Genomic DNA, 19,317 nt, shown 5'->3' on the forward strand with positions numbered 1-19,317 from the left:
GTTGATGGAACAATAATCTAATATTTGGGAAAATTAACCGATTAAAAGATCCTTTTGTGCTAATTGTTTGACTAGATGAGCATGCACAGAGCTTGCTCAATATACACTTTTATGAGGAAAATTCTGTTGTTCAACCAAGCTCTATCATACATAAGTGTATATTGAGCATGCTTATCAACTTAATACAAAAGGGGTCTATTCATTAATTCTTCGTAACACTAACCTCAAAGCTATCAAGTAGTAAATTGAAGTCAGGTTTGATAACTTTCTTGACAGGTTGTGGAGGTTCCTCTTCATTCTCATTGTCTAACTTAGTCCTGGATGTTTCAACTGAAAGAGAAAATAAGGATTATCATTAGCTTAAAAATCGATCTGTGACATGACAAATGTGACCCAGCATGTCAACTGTTTTTAAAGAAATTTGAATGACTTTTCCTAAATCCAAGTCTTACTGATGTTTTCTCTCTTTGTATTATAGTTCTAACTTGCTTTTGTCAAGAAAACGTTGATCAAACTTTGATCGTGTAAATAGGATGTAATATACAAAAGCTTTCATTTAGTGAGGTTTTTTTGTTGAGAATTTCATTATTTCCAGTAAAACATTTCTCCGGTTCATAACTTAATAGTACCATCTGTTTTGGATTTTAGTTGAAATATGCTCATAAACCTTAAAAAAGCAATTTTTTTCAGTTACTTAAAAGAAAGTTTTACATTACTAATTCTTAAAAATAAAAAAACTGAATGGTAAAAACAATATAAACTGTAATGGAAGTTGACCTGTCTTTTATGGTCAAAAGCATTGTGTTGAAGTTCAAAAAGAGTTAGTTGAATAATTTTTCAATAATCCTCTGGAAACCAAAAGTGTGATGGATAGATAGAGAGAAAGACGGGATTTTTAGATGTACTTCAATTTGTCAAACAAGGGTATAAAATAGTGGATAGATACCATACCTATATGACTGTCCTTGACAGATCTGAGTTTTGGTTGACTCCTTATATGTACCAACATCTGTTCTCTGGCTGAAAGTTTTCTCTCTGGTGGTGACTTTAATACCCTGTCTTTGGCCTGAACATAGAAAAACAAAGAGATAAGATGTTTTAAAGATAACCATTCTGTGTTTGAATTTATGGGACTGATTATCCAAAGGGAAGTATCAGAAGTGGTTAATGTTTTAACCCTTTATTAGACTTTCATAATGCAAAGTCCAAAACATTAGATACTATAAATTGAATTTTAAGATTGAAAAATATAACAGAATGTATTGTGAAAAAAGCACCAATTCAGCAAGTTAGTACTGTTTATGCTTGATTCCCTATAAAGTCGAATATAGTTACAGTAGCAGAAAAATTTAGTTTTCACACATGCAATTACTGTGAAAATATTATTGTTTGTGGTGTACCAATTTTCGTGGTTTTCATGGGTAGGCCAAACCACAAAACTGGGTTCCCAATGAAAAGGAGATTTCCATTGCAGTGTATACTGAAAACCTCAAAACCATGAATTCAAGAACCCACAAACTTGTTTTTATTCCCTAATCCACGAAAAAGTTTAATTAAAGTACTTTTACAGTATATGAATTACAAAATTTCATATTGATTGATTGGATTACATTGGTTACCATTGGTTACATGTTAATTTCAATTAATGAAAACAGTATATAAAGCTGTACAATCTACAATCAGAAACTCATCATAGAATTGATATAAACAAGGTAGATATTGGCAGGAAATCTAACATAAACAGATTTCTGTCTGACTGATCTAATTCAATTATATTTATAATTCTCTTCTATCTCAGCAAAACGTCTGTTTTTTCATGGTTTGTTTTTTATTGAATTTACTTAGTAGATACTGATTGAGGTCTTTAACACATGAAAGAGATTGGTGACCTTAATTTTTTCTTATATTTATAAGTTTTTTCTTCTTTGATAACCTTCTGGTTTGGTTTGCCATGTTTGAGGGGGAAAAAAAGGAAAATAATTGAATAATAATCTTTTCGATAAAGCTTATCAATTTTAATGCTATTCAGTTTGATTCATCTGTTTTCATAATTTACATGAAGGTAAACATTTCCAAACTGTTATAAATTTTGTCATGTTAAGAAACAAATGATTGAAATGTGCCAGTTTAACTAAAATAAGGAAAAACTAATTTTAGAAGATGAAGTCATCATAGCAGTAATAAACATGAATTTAGATTATAACATAAGAAGCACTGAGAGCCTGATTCCAGGAAGTTACATTCAGCAGAACTTTCCAGGATATGTGGATTTAGTGCAAGCAAAATGGCTGAATGTTACCAAATGGGAAAAACAAATTGAATGTAGAGTAAGCCAGTTTTGTATCTGAACATATAAAACAACTGGGCCACAAACAAGTTATCACAAGTCTACTAGAACATGAGTTGTCACTGAAAAGATCACTCTAGCTTTAAACTTTGTCCTTTTACAGATTAAACCTGCCTTATAAAAATGAAACATTCTCTTTTATCATTCATAACAACACGAAATATCAAAATATTTTGCTTACTCAGCAAAAAATTAATTGCACATACCAACACTTAAATTTCAGATTTTTTAAATAAAAGTATATATCAATTTTCTAATACATGTCAATCTGAAAGACTACATACTTTATAGTCTCTGCTTCATTAAATAATATAGTATGATTAAATTCTGTCACACAAGACAGGTGTTAAGTTACTATACTGATAGGAATGTACCAGTAAGGTGATAGGACAGGTCATTCTAATTAACTTATACAATGTCATAATTAAACAAGAATTGTGACATTTGATGATAATGTAATATAAACAATGTTAAAATCTTAATCTATCCCTGTCATTCATTCTTAATTGAATCAGTAATGCAAGAATTACTTGTAGATAGTGGTATATGTTAGGAAGAACTGTTACATCTTTACTTTCCTTGACTTGCCAAGTCAGAAAGCTAAAATTAATTTTTGAATGCATATGAAAGAAGTTCATAGCATATGTGACGAGAGCTTTTATACAAATGCCTCTTTTAAATACTGTATAGGGAAATTAAGTTTATACCTCATTCTTAGCTACTTCTAAATCCTCAATAATCAAATCCTCACAAACTTTCTTCCATTTAGACAACTTTTCAATAATTTCCTTAGCAAAATCATCACTAATCTGCTTAACTTTGAAATTCTCCACACTTTCATTTTCTCTGCTAGTATGTAAAACCTCCATGGTAAGTTAGTAAATCTCTCTCATGGCCAGTAAACACAGGCTAGCAGTGAATAGTGTCTGAGGTAATTGATGAATAGCAGTTGAGCTAATTAACTGCTCTGACTGGGTAATACATATGGTGAAAAAAAAATGCACAGCTTTTTCTCAGAGCATGCGTTCACTTTGATGAAAAGTCTTTACAAAATTATGTTTTTGTATAATTATGCCAGAGAAAGAAAACAACAAAATTTACTTTTTGTGCATGTATATACTGTATAGAATAACCTATATATTAAAGAGTTATTACAATGTTTTCATTAAGGATATTAAAATGGAAAATGTCAATGTTATTGTATCAAATTATAGAAGTTTTAAAACTCCAGGGGTATATACATTTAAATGATAAGATTTAGAAATAATTTAATGAAAGGCATTACAAATATATCAAACTTGACCTTGTATGTTTTAAACCGACAAGGAAAGGAATAATCATAAATAATCAGGCTTGACAAAATGGAAGATAAAACAGATTTCACAATTACTAATATTTATACAATGTACAGTTTTACTAGAATGATGAATCAATAGCAGCCTAGGAAATCTTGTACCAAACCCATGTGATTTTTAAGATTTACAATACAACCTGCCTTTTCAAACACTTTAATGGGACAACAAGGTTGCTTGAATACACAGGTTGAATATAATAATAACAGATTTAAGTGTCAAATAACACAGAACCCTGGTAAAGTTTTCGTGTCCATCGGTTTCATGATTTTCAATATTTACGCTTTGTAGTGTACTACATTTCAACTGACTGGTGTTCCAGTAGCAACTTTGGACTTATTGATTTTTAAGGTTTTAATGTTAAGGTTTCTACTTATGGCTTTAACAGCCAAAGGGAAGCAAGAAGAAAAACTTGTGTGAAACCTTTTAAGAGGAAGGAGAATGTTTAAGTTAAAAATTAAGGTTTTTCAGTGAAGAGAAGAACTGGGCCTAATCTAGACAGAAAACAAGAGAACTGGGCCTAATCTAGAGGGAAAACAAGAGAACTGGGCCTAATCTAGAGAGAAAACAAGAGAACTGGGCCTAATCTAGAGGGAAAACAAGAGAACTGGGCCTAATCTAGAGGGAAAACAAGTAAAAACTACTTCATCTTTCTGCTCATTACTCATTATTTGTCTAGGGAGAAGTTTATGTAATAGATTGACAATACTGTTATTTTCTTAAACAGAATTTACTAAAACTTCTTATCATCAATGTACAGATCAGGCCCTGGAAAAAGTAAACTTTACTAGATATCAGCATACAGAGAAAGAAGTTACTACTTTAAAAAAATTTAAGGAAAATGACATTTCAAGAAGTCGTCAAGAGGAGGAAGGTTTAAAATAAATCACTTCAGCAATAGCATCATAGATCATTTACATTGTATTAGTATGATCATTACCATGCATGTATCTACAGTTATATTTAGTTAAAATTATTTATAGTTGTTGAACTATCTACATGGACCACTGTACTCCTGAGAGCCATCTTATTTCATTAACACTTACTGGTTGTAATGGAGGTCGAGACCTAATGAAATCAAGCATCATAGCATGGGCATCACTCTTCACTTTGTTTGGTATATCTCCATTCACCTGTCACAAAACACACACAACATGCAGCATAACATTGTTAGTAAACAAAAACAAATAACAATTCAGTCATTCAGTCAGAAAAGGGAAATAACTCATTTATTAAATAAGAGGGTAACATGCAAAGAAGTTTTTTTTTTTTCAAATGCATCAAACAGAATGACTTCTTTGGTAGGTATGCTAATAGTAATAAAAGCTTTTCCATATTAAAATATTTCAAGTTGAACTAGTTTAAGTAAGTCTTGGGGACCCTCTTATTTTTATAGGTAGATAAACAGACAACATTTTCATTGCAGAGGCATCATGCTCAGTCAATACTGTGAACATGCATCAAGTCAAGGTAATCTTATACATCTATAGAACTTTCCTATCAGAGTATTATAAGCTAATTGTTGATACTGGACACTTACATTTCATTATGATCTGTAAAACCTGGTGAATGTCAATGGGACAAAGGTCAAAGTTACAGCTGTATGAAATGTTCCTACTTATATTCAAATCAGAAAAAGAAATATGAATGGCTTGATGATTTTTAAAATTGAACAAAATTCTTAAGGAAACTTAACAATGAATATATTTTTAACATATATAATTAAATAAGTTGCACTATAAAATTATCTTACCGCGATTTTATTCAGTGTATATCTCCTTGTCCTGATGTCCTCAAGCAATATTTCAAAAGGTGTGAGTTCAAACTCTACAGGGGGTAGATGAATATGTTCGACCTTCTTCAGCCTGACCCCCTGTCTCAACTCTCTCATCATCTGTACCCATAATCTGGCCTGATGACAAAAACAATGCATTACAACTACAATACATTTACATAAATAGGTACTCTTCCCTCATGCATATTGACCTTACTTCAAATTGGACTTTGTTTCTTAATGCTTTATGCTAATTCATAAACCCTAAAATTAGTATAGTATTTTTTAATGAACATATCCAAACTTTTTTACAGACTGAAAATTGCTCAGTAACTTAGATATTTGTTTAATTGCACAAAAACTTATCTTCTTGATCCTGGTATGGACTTGGACTACTTTCAATGTTTATCACTTTGACAAAACTGAGATATTACATCTAGTTTCTATGGAAAATCTTAACTTAAATTTTCTTCATATTTCAAACAGAGTTATCTTTCTTGACCTACCCAGTCAACTCTCTGTAAATCATCCAGTTTCTGTAAATCTTGATCAAGCTGGGATTCTGCCAATCTCTGAAAATAATATTTTCATTAATATTTAATTTCTTTTTCTCAATCCTTCATTAAGAAAGATCTAAATATTAAGTATCCACTTTTGTGAACATAAAAGACTTAATTGGGAAGCATATAAAAGTTGAAGTGGTTATCCAGTAATTATATTAGTATATGCATTTAACTTATAACTTTTGAAGGGATTGGGTTCTGGGTAAGAAGAACAACTCAAATGTTACAAGTCCATTAAAGATTTAAGACTATATGTGTGTGTAGGATTAGTCAGGTTTTTGTCTTGATACTCAAACAGTAGATATCTTTTTCTGCAACTGAAATGAGAAACTCAAATTTACTCATTTCACTGCTAGAATAAACTGCAACAATTACAACAAGCACTTAGAAAACTCATTCCAAAATTCATTCCAAACATGGGACAAGGCTAAATGTTAATTCCACCAAGTTTTCACTTTCCAGGGTAAAACGATTTCAAACCAGGCTAAACCTGTTGCTTCTCATTGAAGTTCAAAATCTTTTACATAAGCATTTATCATATGACAAAAATTTGTATGTAAAGAAGCTAACATTTAAGATTTCCTCGTTATTCATTGAAGACCCATGGGTGGCCTTGAGCTGACATTTTTCATCGCTGTGGGGTTGTTGTCTCTTTGACATATTCACCATATCCATTCTCAATATATTGAACAGTTAATGTTACTCAAACAATAATTGATTGATTGATTGATTGTTGGGGTTTAATGCCTGAGCAGCAATATTTCAGCTACATTCTCTGTCTAGCTCTTTATCATCAGGAATAATATGTGCTGTATAATGGTGTATCACTTAATGAAACTAAACTTATAATCAATAAATGACATTATTATCTGAGAATAATTTCCATATTAAAAGCTTTTTTATCATAGATGTATTATTCATGATTGGGAAAATAATTTTTATGTAAGGCTTCTTCAAGTTAGTGAAGTTTTTCAACCTCATCCATGTCTAATTCTATTTCTACCTATTAAATCAAGTAATGCTTTGTAAAAATCATGGATGAAGAAAAAAAACATTACAGAAATCATTTTTCTGGTACCAAGGACTGGTACCTTAATACCCATGGAGAGGTGAATGATATTCTAACATTTAACTTAAGTAGACCTACCAATACAATTTCTTATTTCAATATATATTAATATATACTTCAATATTTAATGGTATGTTCTAACTGATCACTACTCTTTTCCCTACTCTTTAGGACACAATTCTGTAAGCCTTTATTTATGTTTAGGATCCAGCAGAATTGATTTTACTGTAATAATGATACGACTCTATTTTATAATCAATGGCTAGAACAAGGATGGTTGAAAAATTAATAGGCCCTGAATCCTGAACATTCCGAAACTTTATATGATAACCACGAAGTAAATCAAATAAAATCACAAAAATCAATCTCAGAAAGTGCCTTTCATTAATGATCGAACAGCTATGTGACAAAAATTAAATGTAAAAACACTTCCATAAATTTAGTGAAATCCGGTTATCAGAAAGATATAAATTGAAACAGCTGTAATATCAAAATTATTGGTTAAAAAACAAAAATTCAATGCAAGACCGTGCCAATCAGACAGATAAAATTTGGAATATCTATAGAATAAAAATTAAATGTTGTAGAAGGTTTTTAAACAATTCAAGCCTGGAGAGAACTTTATGTGTACAAGAGTTTTCCATATTTGTACATGATTTATGACATGAGCATTGTATTGGTGATGAAGTTCTTACAAAAGAAACAAATAAATTCAAATTAAAGTGTATACAGCAACATGACATTTAATTTGAGAGTCAATATTATAAATTGACCTTCGACTTTCTTTTTTCTACAAAGATTTAGCTTTTGAAAAGATTGAGGACACCAATTAACAAAGTTTATGTGGACAGCTTAATAGAAGGAAAGTAAATCTTGAGTTGGAGCAATATTTAGGTTCAAAGGAGTCAACAAATTATGGAATGAAATGAACTAAAATCTCCATAAGTCTCTCTAACAAGATTATATTATTATTTCATTAATAAACATGGTTTTAGTGTTGTGAACACGTTTAACTCTTCCGTTAGGAATCTTATACAGGAATGCATAGAAACTTGATGTCAAATGAAATATAAACTGGTTAAAATAAGTCTCATCATTTAAAAAAAACTCGAGAAATGGACTAGCAGTCTTCGCATATTGTTTATTCTGGTAAATCTATGTTGTAACAAAAATACAGAAAGTGCTTGAAAAATTAATTCATCTTGTTTTATATGGTTTGATGTAATAAATGCACATCGTGTATCAAATTTGCTGTCAGCTTAAAACAGATACGGTTACTAAGTTTGATGACATTGTCTTTTGGTCCCATCTTGTGGTTACATTTCAAGTTTATTGTGAAGTTTGAACAAGAACATGTACCATGTACAATCTCAATAATGTGTTATGGAAGCTTTCTACTACTCTATACAATTCTGTATATTATATGCTACCATACCTCATTGCCAATGGTGACCTTGTCCAGAAACGTGAGAAGTTCTGCCGCCTCAGCAGCCAGTGCTCGACATACAGCTTTATAGTGGTACCCTGCATCTTGTTGGCTGGTCAAATGTCTTATACACAACTGTAAAAAAAAAGGAATAAAATGGAATAAAATTATGGAAAGGAAAGACTTGTATACTGGAGTTCAGTTCTAAACCACATTTGACATACTGGTGGTATATTAGTTAGTATGACATACAATGTTTGGGGAGCACATATGCATTTGTTATTATTTTACTGGTTCCAACCATACCCCTTCCATTTGAAAAAAAAATGAAAACTGGGTAAAGAAACTTCTAAATAAGAAAAAAAGATCACAAGAATTATTATTATTTAAAGGGCAAGGCAATTTGAACATGGTTAACGGCCACTAGCATTTGACCTTAGAAGTCGAGATTACAGACCAGGGTCTACAATTACTACTAAAGAAAATGTTACCCTATAGGCTGGTATTTTTTTTTAAATATTATCTGATATCTAGTCTACTTTTTAAAAATTATACTCAATGTAAAATCTAATCACAAACAAAAAGGTGACACACTGAAAGAAAACTGGCAATACTTTTCTATCATCTACAAAGAAAGTGTTAAGCCTTAGGAAGTCCCTAACAAAAACAAATCTGAGATTGCTTACAAAGAATAATATCACAATCTCTTGAGGAAAATAAAATATTTATATTATAAATTGTTTTGAAAGTCAACACCTGAATACAAACAAGACACAGGGTCTATGCAAAGAGGACTACGAGGACCATTAGGTCTATCACTGAACACCATGTCTCAAGCTATCATAACCAGGAATACAATGGCTGACTAAATTAACAGGATATTCTTATTATTGTAGATTGAAACATTTGACATGTAAATTATGAGTTTAGCAGAGACAGTATGACATGGGGTTGGGTCAATGTGTTTCAAGTGAACTAATGCAAACAATGGCATCTAACCTCCATGCTTTAATGAAGCCCCAAAAATCCATACTCCCTTAAATGTATAAGAAAGTACTGATACACAATGTATATATTGATATATTTTTTTTTAAATTCCCTAATTTAGAAAATTGAAAATTTATGAGCAAAGAAAAGGAAGTGTTTGTTAACAAAAAAATCTTATAATCTGCATGAATTTCTATCTGGAATGTGTTTGGTAAGCTTAAATGTAAAATATGTGATTTGACTGAGCAATAAATTAAATTTAAGGATACTCAAGGGTGTGCCTTATCTCCAATAGAGGGTCACTTTTGACAAAATATGAAAATCACGATAATCCCTAAGTTTTATTATTCTTAAACATGCCCCTTCCGTTATTATTGACATGGACACTATTAAGTTCTATTATGTCAACAAATTAACCAAAACAATTGACCATTACCCAGCACCTTGAGAGTTATTGACAAAAATCTTGATAAACTTGCTAAAATCTCCCTAAGTACACATCTTTTGTTTGACAAATTCATGAAATTCACTACATTTTATCTCTGTCGACAGCTTCACAATTGGTAATTACGAGACTTAGTTGGTAAATAAACACTGGGATCAAAGGTAAGCTAGAGTGACCACTGCCTGAACCATGGCCAAAGACAAGACACGGGACATAACTTTATTGCTAGTCATAACCATGGGCATATCACTATGTACACAATAGCTTTAAACCTTAATTTGAAACTAATTTCCTGTGAATATGTTTCATGTATCATGGGCTGGACACCCACATTTCATTTAGTTGTCACATACGATAATCAATATATTCTAATGATGAAAAGTCATGAATACGAAAGATATCAGTTTTATATATTGTCAATTTTGATATGCCGTGCACATGTTTCATCAGCAGCATTAAAATCAAATATGTAGGAAGATCATAATCAAAATATTATTCATCACCAAGTTAAGATTTTGAAATATTAAAGGAGGAAGTTACCCAGTAAATACACATATTCTTTCAATTAACTTGAAATAGCACAGTAATAAACTGGAAAGTACAATTTATTAGGCGTTTCCTCAATTTGTAGTAAAGTGCCAACATAGTAATCTAACTTGAGAAAATTTCAGATAGTTCAGAGCCTATACCATTATTAAACTGCTGGCTGGAACCACAGATATAGCCTGACTGCATGTCTATGAATCCTAAATCTGAGGTGGGTGGACATGCATACTAGTATAAGGAAATAATACATCATAGAATTTATTTAGAAACAAATGTTCCATATACATCTAAAAGGCCATGGTATTATCATGTTATACTATTTTTATCACTCTGCCTATGTGTACATATACTGGTACTAAGCTTAGCCCCACCCTATTTAGCTAATTTTTCATAATACACTAAGTTATATAAGAAAATGGATTTTCTTTGTAATACGTTTTTTACAAATTACATGCCTTCAAACATAAAGGGCATATAGAATGTTAACTTAACAATAAACTGATTTTGTAACCAACTTAACATGATCTATCATACTCCTGTCCAAAACATTTATAGGCTGTGATGTTGCATGCCCTCACAAAGGCATTTTAGATAAACAGGTCATAATATGATCTTATACTGTAGTACTACAACTTATAAGGACACAATTGATGTTATATACTAATTTCAAAAATAAACATTGAATTCAGTAGCTCAGTGACTTGACCTCTGATTGACCTCTCCTCCTTTCATAATATTATGTTTTACTGTAAGGGTAATTTTATGCTCCACAAACCCATATCAACAAAAGGGACACACGACTGCCATACAAACCTTTGACATGAATTGATTCAGAAATTGCAATGGTTTGAAAATGTCTATTGACATTATCTAGTATCAAATATGTCAATAAACCCCTACAAACCTAAATCATCAAAACTCATTATTTACTTTGTTTTTCAATGATAATATGAATGAGCTCATTTTCATTTGTAATAATTTTTTAGGTTTGTCAAAATTTAGTTTGTTCTAAGTTTTGATTTCAAAGATATTGAGAAAAGCCTGTAGGTTCAAATTCTGTTGGAATTGAAATTAGTAGTTTGACCAAACCATTATAACTATGAATAAAATTTTATAAAGATCAACCAAGTAATACTCAAGTTATGGCACAAAAACAAAGTGTCTATGGAGGCCACTGACAACAACCCAGACAAAGACAGCGCCATACCAATATACAACCAAAAAATAAAGTTAAACAACATTTTTTCCAATAAATGTGGTACTGCATGTACAAGTTGTTTCATTCAACAAAGATTTCACTGAAACAGTGTCTTATCCAGTACCTCAGGAACCAATTAGTTATAATAAAATTTATTTCCTATCAGGCAACATTAGTTCTTCCGTTTATCTCTGTCAGATCTTCTGATTGTAGCAGCATCAAATCCTTGGGATAAATTTGACAGATGCTTTAACCTTCTATAAATGTACAAGGATGCTACACAGAATATACTTAATACAGAAATACATGTTTATTTTTGTCAGGTATTTAGGTCAGCATTAATTACTCTGTTTCTAGTCTTTATGTCTACAAAAGGTCAGAGATCAAAAACTATTAATTTCAAAATGAAATAAATTGTAAAAATGTTTCCTTTTAAATTTTAAACAAAAGTTTTAGCTACCAATTAAAACCTTCTAAATGGAAAGCATATGTCATGTAGTGTTGTATAGACATTTTATTAAGTTACTATGCCATTACAATGACAGAAATTGTCAGCTAAGAAGCTTGGAGCCTGGATAATACTATAAATAGAACATGCAAGTTTAAACTTGGGGCATCAAGGACCAGGTGTAAGAAGACATGTCTTTGTAAAAACACCAAACAAGCTTCTATATACAGTATGTCATCATGTCCTCCTCCACTATCAGACATATTAAAGAAGATGTCATTTAGTATGCAGATTATTTCTTTTGCATTTTCAAGTAATTTTACACAAGAGTTCTACAGACAGGAAAATCAGTTGATATCATTACATAATACTTCCAGCACAATATTAACCCTGTCTGGCAGTAATTTGTGGTTAAATAGGAGTCTGATGGCAGGGAAGGATCAATGTCCAAACTCAGACAACCATGCTCTCAGAATCAATAGTTATCTATTGTCCTGTATGCTTTGCAGCTTATGTCAAGAATGTGGTATTCTTTCCTACTCAATACTGAATCTGTTTCTAGGATTGTTTATAGTTCCACAAGGAAGTAAAAAGGTCATTAACTAAATCAACAGTACATAAACATTGGTGTAATTTCCTGAATTATTCCAGAATTAGTTTCATCCAAGAGGCTTTAATGAATGTATAGATGGGAGGTTAACCTGAATGTAATATTTTTTCTTGATATCAATCAATAGGCTTCTAAAGTAAAAGTTTCCATTAGCAGAAATACATTGCTTAACTGATTTGAAAAGGGTAAATGCTGTTATGTCAAAACTCAATGAACAATTTTGGAACTATCAAATTTCTATTTGTTGCTGCAGGTTGCAAATATTAAGCATATACTATTTCTTTAATTTTGTAGATCTAACTTATTGGTAAATATGTCAACTATTGAGAATTAAATACTACCTGGAGGTTGAATTAATTATTTATGATACTTCTGATATCCCCTCTACAGTTCAGAAAACTGCTTCTTGAGGTACACAGGAATCAATGCAACAACTATAGAAACCACATTTCTATTTTCATGTCCACATGTACTTTTAAAACACTGAAGAGTGTCATGATTTTCATGGTGATATGACAAAACTGACAATATTACTTTAAAAGTTCTAAATTGGCAAATAAAAGCATAAACACGTTTTTATGAGTTTACGTTAAACATTTCTTGGGTTTTCCAATCAAAAGCGGATTTATACTCCACTTAAGAGCAAAACTCATGTGTAACTTTATTTTCAGTTTCAACATTGCAGTTTTCAGCAAGAAGTTACATGCATTGTTGTGCTGTCATGCTAGATATACCCAAATCATAAAGGGAAAAAACAACCCCTAAAATTGTATATAACAAATGCTCCATTTATAAAGCCACAGAATAAATTTGAAACCAATCCATCAATCAACAAAGATAACTGTAGCATATAGATGGACATATACCATCAACTCTTGAGAGATTAACTGTATTATTTACTGAAAATGTTAGAATGACCAGAAACTTGTTCTTGGTTATATTACAGCATTGCAAATGAATTTAAATACAGAAAACTTTTAAAGGCTAAACAAATCAATTATACTTCAAAATTTTTCAATCAGCAAATCATTTCAAAGCATTGCATTTCAAATGATAACTTAACTGTCTCTTTGACATTTAATGTTGATACAATCAGGAATAGACTTCAATTTCCATAAATTCCTTGTCAATTTTTATAGCATTTCAAGGCAACAAGTAATATCATAACAAATATTTAAAACATGAGGACATTTTTCATGTACACCTTGATAAATGATGATATGAATGTTTTTCAGACTCATTTATCAAAATAAAAAAATTACAATATGGTTTTCTTCTGGCATTGTGCAAATATGACGCAAGTGCCATTTCATAGAGGAATTGTACCATTTTAAAATGAACTTGTTCCTTTGAGTATGGCATTACTGGAATGAGTTCTTTTAGTTTATTGATTGTGGGAAACCATTAGTTTTTAGGAGAGAAAAAAGTTATATACCCCTTGAGTAGAAAAAGCTTAGTTCAATTTATCAGGACTGCTACTTTACTTTAATACTTGGTAGCCCCCAAAATTTTAGGATAGAATTCCTCCTTAGTTAAAATTATAAGTCCTGATCAGTCCTGGAAATATTCATTTTAATTCTTAGCAGAAGTTTACCACTAATATCCTTTATTGAAAATCTCAAGTATTGACTACGTTCCAAATGAAATACAAATTGCAAACATCAACTTATCGCAATGTTTCACATATGAGCTGAAGGTCTTCCATCATAGTCAGAAACCAAGCATGTTAAATGCTATGATAGCATGTGTGGCCATATCAGATAAAGGTAACAGGAGCTTTGGAATATTGATTTGCTTGACTTTTAGACCAGGGCCCAAAACCTAGGTATATCAAATATACCACATGCAATAGGTAGATACAGAAACTTAATTAACCTTTACATGTGTGTGGTCTTTGAAGATCAAACAAATACCTGCTCATAAATATTATAAGATCATTACTGATAATTAGATCAACAACATATCCATGAAAGGTTTATAATGACAGGGTATTGAATTTTCAATGAAGATCCTCACACTACTGATACAAATACTGATACAAAGAACACAAGTAAAAGCAGGGTTATAGGTGTAAATGCATGCCAATAGGCTTGAAGATACATACAATGTACACACCCCAGAAGAAAAAATTTGAATTCTTTTATGCATTTTCTATGTACCGGTATACAAACATAAACTGAGTAGAGCTACATAAGGAATAACTTCCAAAGATTATTGAATATGTGAGTAAATCAACATATTGACCTAAAAATGTTTCCTTCACAGTGGTAGCTCACTAATTTTTGAATAAAAAAAATAAAAACCACTCAGGACTCCAACATAGGAAATATCAATTTCAAAAAAGGTTTAAAAAAATATAACTAGAAAGAGTATGAACTGAAATCTCTCTGATATGGGTTCATGTAGGTCTGGAAACAGGAAACAAATATGAATTTTGTTTTTAGCCCTAGAAATATCAGAATTATACATAATATTAATAACCAAATATGTAGGTGTAAAAGAGGTTGAGAACATTGACATCAATTCTTTCCCAATCAAGGGCATCCTCCTCACTATGGTACTGTAGAAAACCATCAAAAATAAATTGACAAATACTTCATTTATCAACAATACAAGTGAAAGAGATGAATTGAATATACTAGAATGCAATGAAACTAGTTGACAAGGTGAACAGTTTCTTCATAAAGACCAATTTACATGCCATTAAAGTGCCAATTTTGTACCAACTGATGCACAACTTTCAATACATTACAAAATTAATTTTACTTTGCAATGTCATGGCTTGGCTATTTATCACCAGGATCAATAGATCAATAAGGTTGCCCTACACACCTTGATTAGGTGATATTACCATATACCTTACAACCTTTTACATTCCAATACCAAACCCCGATCATGTCTTTCTGGACAGAATCAATACATTCTTATGGTATACTTCAATGAAACCTGGACAATTGGATCAAATTTAACCATACAAAGAACTGAAAGGCTTGTTAGTAAAATTTACAGTGTTTACCAATAAATCTTTTAAAACTAACCTGCAGAATAAATTTATGTAAAGTCAATAATACAATCGAGACATGGTAAATGTAATTTGTTCAAGGTTCTAAGGCAAGTTTTGGTAGATTGAAAATATTGATTTATGGCCGAAATCGTTACGTAACAGAGTGGATAGAACTGACAGGTAAAAACAATTCATATTGCTAGATTAAGGCACAAATTCCTGGAATGACTTAAATGATGACAGCTAAATAAAAATTTGGAAATCAAAACAATACAGTTTTGGGCAAAGTAACCAGACAGGGACAAATTAAAAATTTTATTTCTACCCATACATAGTATTCAGAATAACATCAGTTTTGAAATTAAGACAGAAGGTAGCACTTGTGTAACAGTGATCCAAATTGGGAGGGGGAGAGAGTGACATGATGCTAGTGATCACTTAAAAAAAAAGACATTATTCTATTTATTTGCGACATCACAGTCAGATTAATGCAACATTGTCATTGGAAATTCAAGATATTTTTTCATTACTTATGTAGCCAAACATTGAAATTAAAAAAAAAAGATATGCACAATAATTTCTTAATTTGCAGTATAGTATATACTGACGATTTCACAAAAAAATGTATGTGTAAAATTGGCCATTAGTAATGACATCACAATACTTTGATCTATTATGACATCAGAACTTAAGACTAATTTTGCAATTACGATTTCTTGAGAACATAACCACTGGTTTTTTCCTACATGGAAAATATCTAAGCTCCTTCTGTCTTTTCTTGGTTTCACAACACATTGGTTCAGTTAATATTTTTTAACAAGTTTTTCTACAAACTTATCTATCACTATCAACAGAAACCATTGTGATAATTCTAATGTTTGTTCTGCAATTGTTTCTAGATACACAACATATCAATACTAGATCAATTAACATAAATACCATAAAAAATAATATTAACAGTTCTATTCTATACTAACATCAATATATAAAGAGTTTACAAGATTCTTTGTGACAGAGAACAAAGAGAACTGAGAAATCATGCAGACGATTTCTTTATAACTTTGAACAGTTGTTTATTTGAAGGGTGGGGTGCTGTTATGGCAAAAATACTGAATAACTTTGACTTTTCGAGTTCTACTCGAGTACTAGCTGTCAACAAAACTTTCTGTGACTGTAAAAAATGGTCCAGTAAATAAATTCTCACCAATAATTGCTATACATTACAATCAATTGTAAAAAATATAGAATTATGACATTTTGATATTGGTACCATTTGATACTATAAAATCATATAAATAAGTTAATTTACAGATTTTAACATCAGCAAGGCATTTGACTGATCCAAAGAATTGACAGCAAAATGCTTATTTCAATTGGCTGACACAAGAACAAACTGAAGATCATTTGAAGAAAACTGGGCCTGGTTAAAATATGACCACAATTACAAAACATCAGAAGAAATAGATTTCTTTGAAGACAAAAGTACATGCCAAGTCATTATTGGGTATTGAAATAGCATGTTCTATTTACATTCAGTTTTACTTTACTGAACAAATGAGAAATAAATTGTCTAAACACAAGCCAGTATAAACAATATCACATTGATCTTTTCTATGGTCAATAAGTCACAAATTCCTGCTATTTTAATATCTTTAATATGTTTATGATTTATATGTGAATTTTAAGTAGCACACCTGACAGGTGATCATATCTGACCTACAGGTGACTTGACCATGAATGTCAATTTAACTTTACAATGGATATACATCTATTGGTCCAGCAGTTTTTATTTTCTGCTATATCATGGCCACAAAAGACTGAGATAGTTTATGGTCAGTCATTGTACCCATAACATACATAAATTCTCTCATCTTTCTATAGAATAGCCAATTAATAACATTCTTTCTCACTGTAAGTTGGAGAGGAAAAAATACAATGAGAGTATGAAAAAAGTAATTTTTTGATACAGCTAAATCCAAATACAGCCATGCAAGAGTAAAAATTAGCAGTCATCCATTATCCCATGGCTTCCAGATTTTGAGTAGGGCTATCATAATTCTGGGTAGAATTTACATTGTAGTTGAAAATATAGAGTGTATTCAACAGAAATGTGGTCAGGGCTACCAGTTTGAAAAACTGCTATGAACAAATGTTATGCCAGTGACAAATACATGTATTTATCACAAATACAAACTATTAAAAAAGACAAGCGGGGAGTAAGCAAAAATTATAAACAAAATTTAAAGATATTTCTCAGTTCCGGTGAGGTTTCAAGCACTTAAAACCACCCACCATCTTTACATTCTAATATCAACAAAGGGAACCCTAAAAATAAAACCCAGAGACAATCAACACTGACTCCCCAACCTTACAAATATAAATAGGATGTTAGTTTATTCAGTAAACATCCAATAGTTTTTGAAAGCCAATGAAGGAAAGAAATAAACCCAATGCCAATGGAATTTCTATGATAAGAGTAATTTAGTTTAGTTTACAACAACTTTATTTGTCAACTTCACAAAAAGTTCATTAACTTATGAAGTCTTCTCCTAATATACAATACAAAAATTAGAACATTAACAGTACTGCTGATACAAGTATATCTTGAAAACATCCGAATGAACAAGGAATGTGATATACAAATATAAATGTCATTTCTAATTCATTGAGCTTGTTTAATCTAGAATGAGACAGAAACCATAAATGTGCTAATGTATGCAAAATATAGAACTAATCAATCCTAATCAATAACTCTTTTGATGCTTTCCTTCAAATTCTCACTTTCCTATAGCTGTCAGTGTTATTAAAGGTTTTATAAATATTAAAAAGTATGATAGTGCACACATTTAGTGACTTTTATTTGATTTAAGTAGAATTTTAATGTGAGAAAACCAGTCTACAACAAACAATCACAATATCAAATTATTGGAGTTGAATGTACACTGATGTGGAAAGTATTTGACTTAAAGTTACATAACACTAAAATACCACATGGATAGGTTCCCAAATCATGCAAAGGTGTAAATGGATATTGGGTCAGAAAATCTTGTTTAAATATTTTCCCATCATTATAGTAATGTTAATGTTTACAATTTTTTGTACTATTAAAGTCCCAATTTTTTTTTTCTACAGAAACTGGGAATGACATGCCTCCCAACACTATGTGACCTTAAATATGTGTATCACCTATCAGGTTAACGAGGTTTCAGGTGAACATCAAAGCACAACATACCTTTCAAGAGAGTACTTGTGTTTTTGGTAAAGAAAACATTTTTGGTACCTGAATAAACATTGTGACAAAGTTTTTGAAGTTTTAAATTCATAAAAAGAGTTTTGAAGAGGTTAAGATGAAGAGATTATTTTGTCTTTGATGCCTAGAGTGGTCCTATTATATTTCTGCTGAATAATTACAGAAGCGGTACTCAAAAATATTCTTTGTTCACTGATCAAAAAAATTAACAATTGTCCTGTTTTTGACAAAAAGTAAGCCAACAGAGTAAATTTGCACAAATAAAGCCATTGAGGTTCATTATATCTCAGTCTATTGA

At 30.9% G+C, this 19,317-nt stretch overlaps 1 protein-coding gene across 3 annotated transcripts in view; it reads right to left on the reverse strand.

The window, feature by feature from the left end:
- The window catches only part of LOC148616329 (uncharacterized), a 46,206-nt gene that overhangs the window by 8,271 nt on the left and 18,618 nt on the right, over window positions 1-19,317 (reverse strand). For 2 of the 3 annotated variants that reach the window (XM_088583236.1, XM_088583235.1), the window contains exons 4-9: window positions 8,541-8,666; window positions 5,980-6,045; window positions 5,453-5,611; window positions 4,746-4,832; window positions 952-1,066; window positions 224-330 (exon numbers count right to left, since the gene is read on the reverse strand). In XM_088583236.1, coding sequence (XP_088439362.1) covers window positions 224-330; window positions 952-1,066; window positions 4,746-4,832; window positions 5,453-5,611; window positions 5,980-6,045; window positions 8,541-8,666 — 660 coding nt within the window. The remainder of the gene's footprint in view (window positions 1-223; window positions 331-951; window positions 1,067-4,745; window positions 4,833-5,452; window positions 5,612-5,979; window positions 6,046-8,540; window positions 8,667-19,317) is intronic. The other variant, XM_088583237.1, reaches the window with a different exon arrangement.

Source organism: Perna viridis, chromosome 5 (assembly GCF_037379345.1).
Source record: "Perna viridis isolate PV_CMFRI_1.1 ecotype Kerala chromosome 5, ASM3737934v1, whole genome shotgun sequence".
Taxonomy (NCBI): Eukaryota; Metazoa; Mollusca; class Bivalvia; order Mytilida; family Mytilidae; genus Perna; species Perna viridis.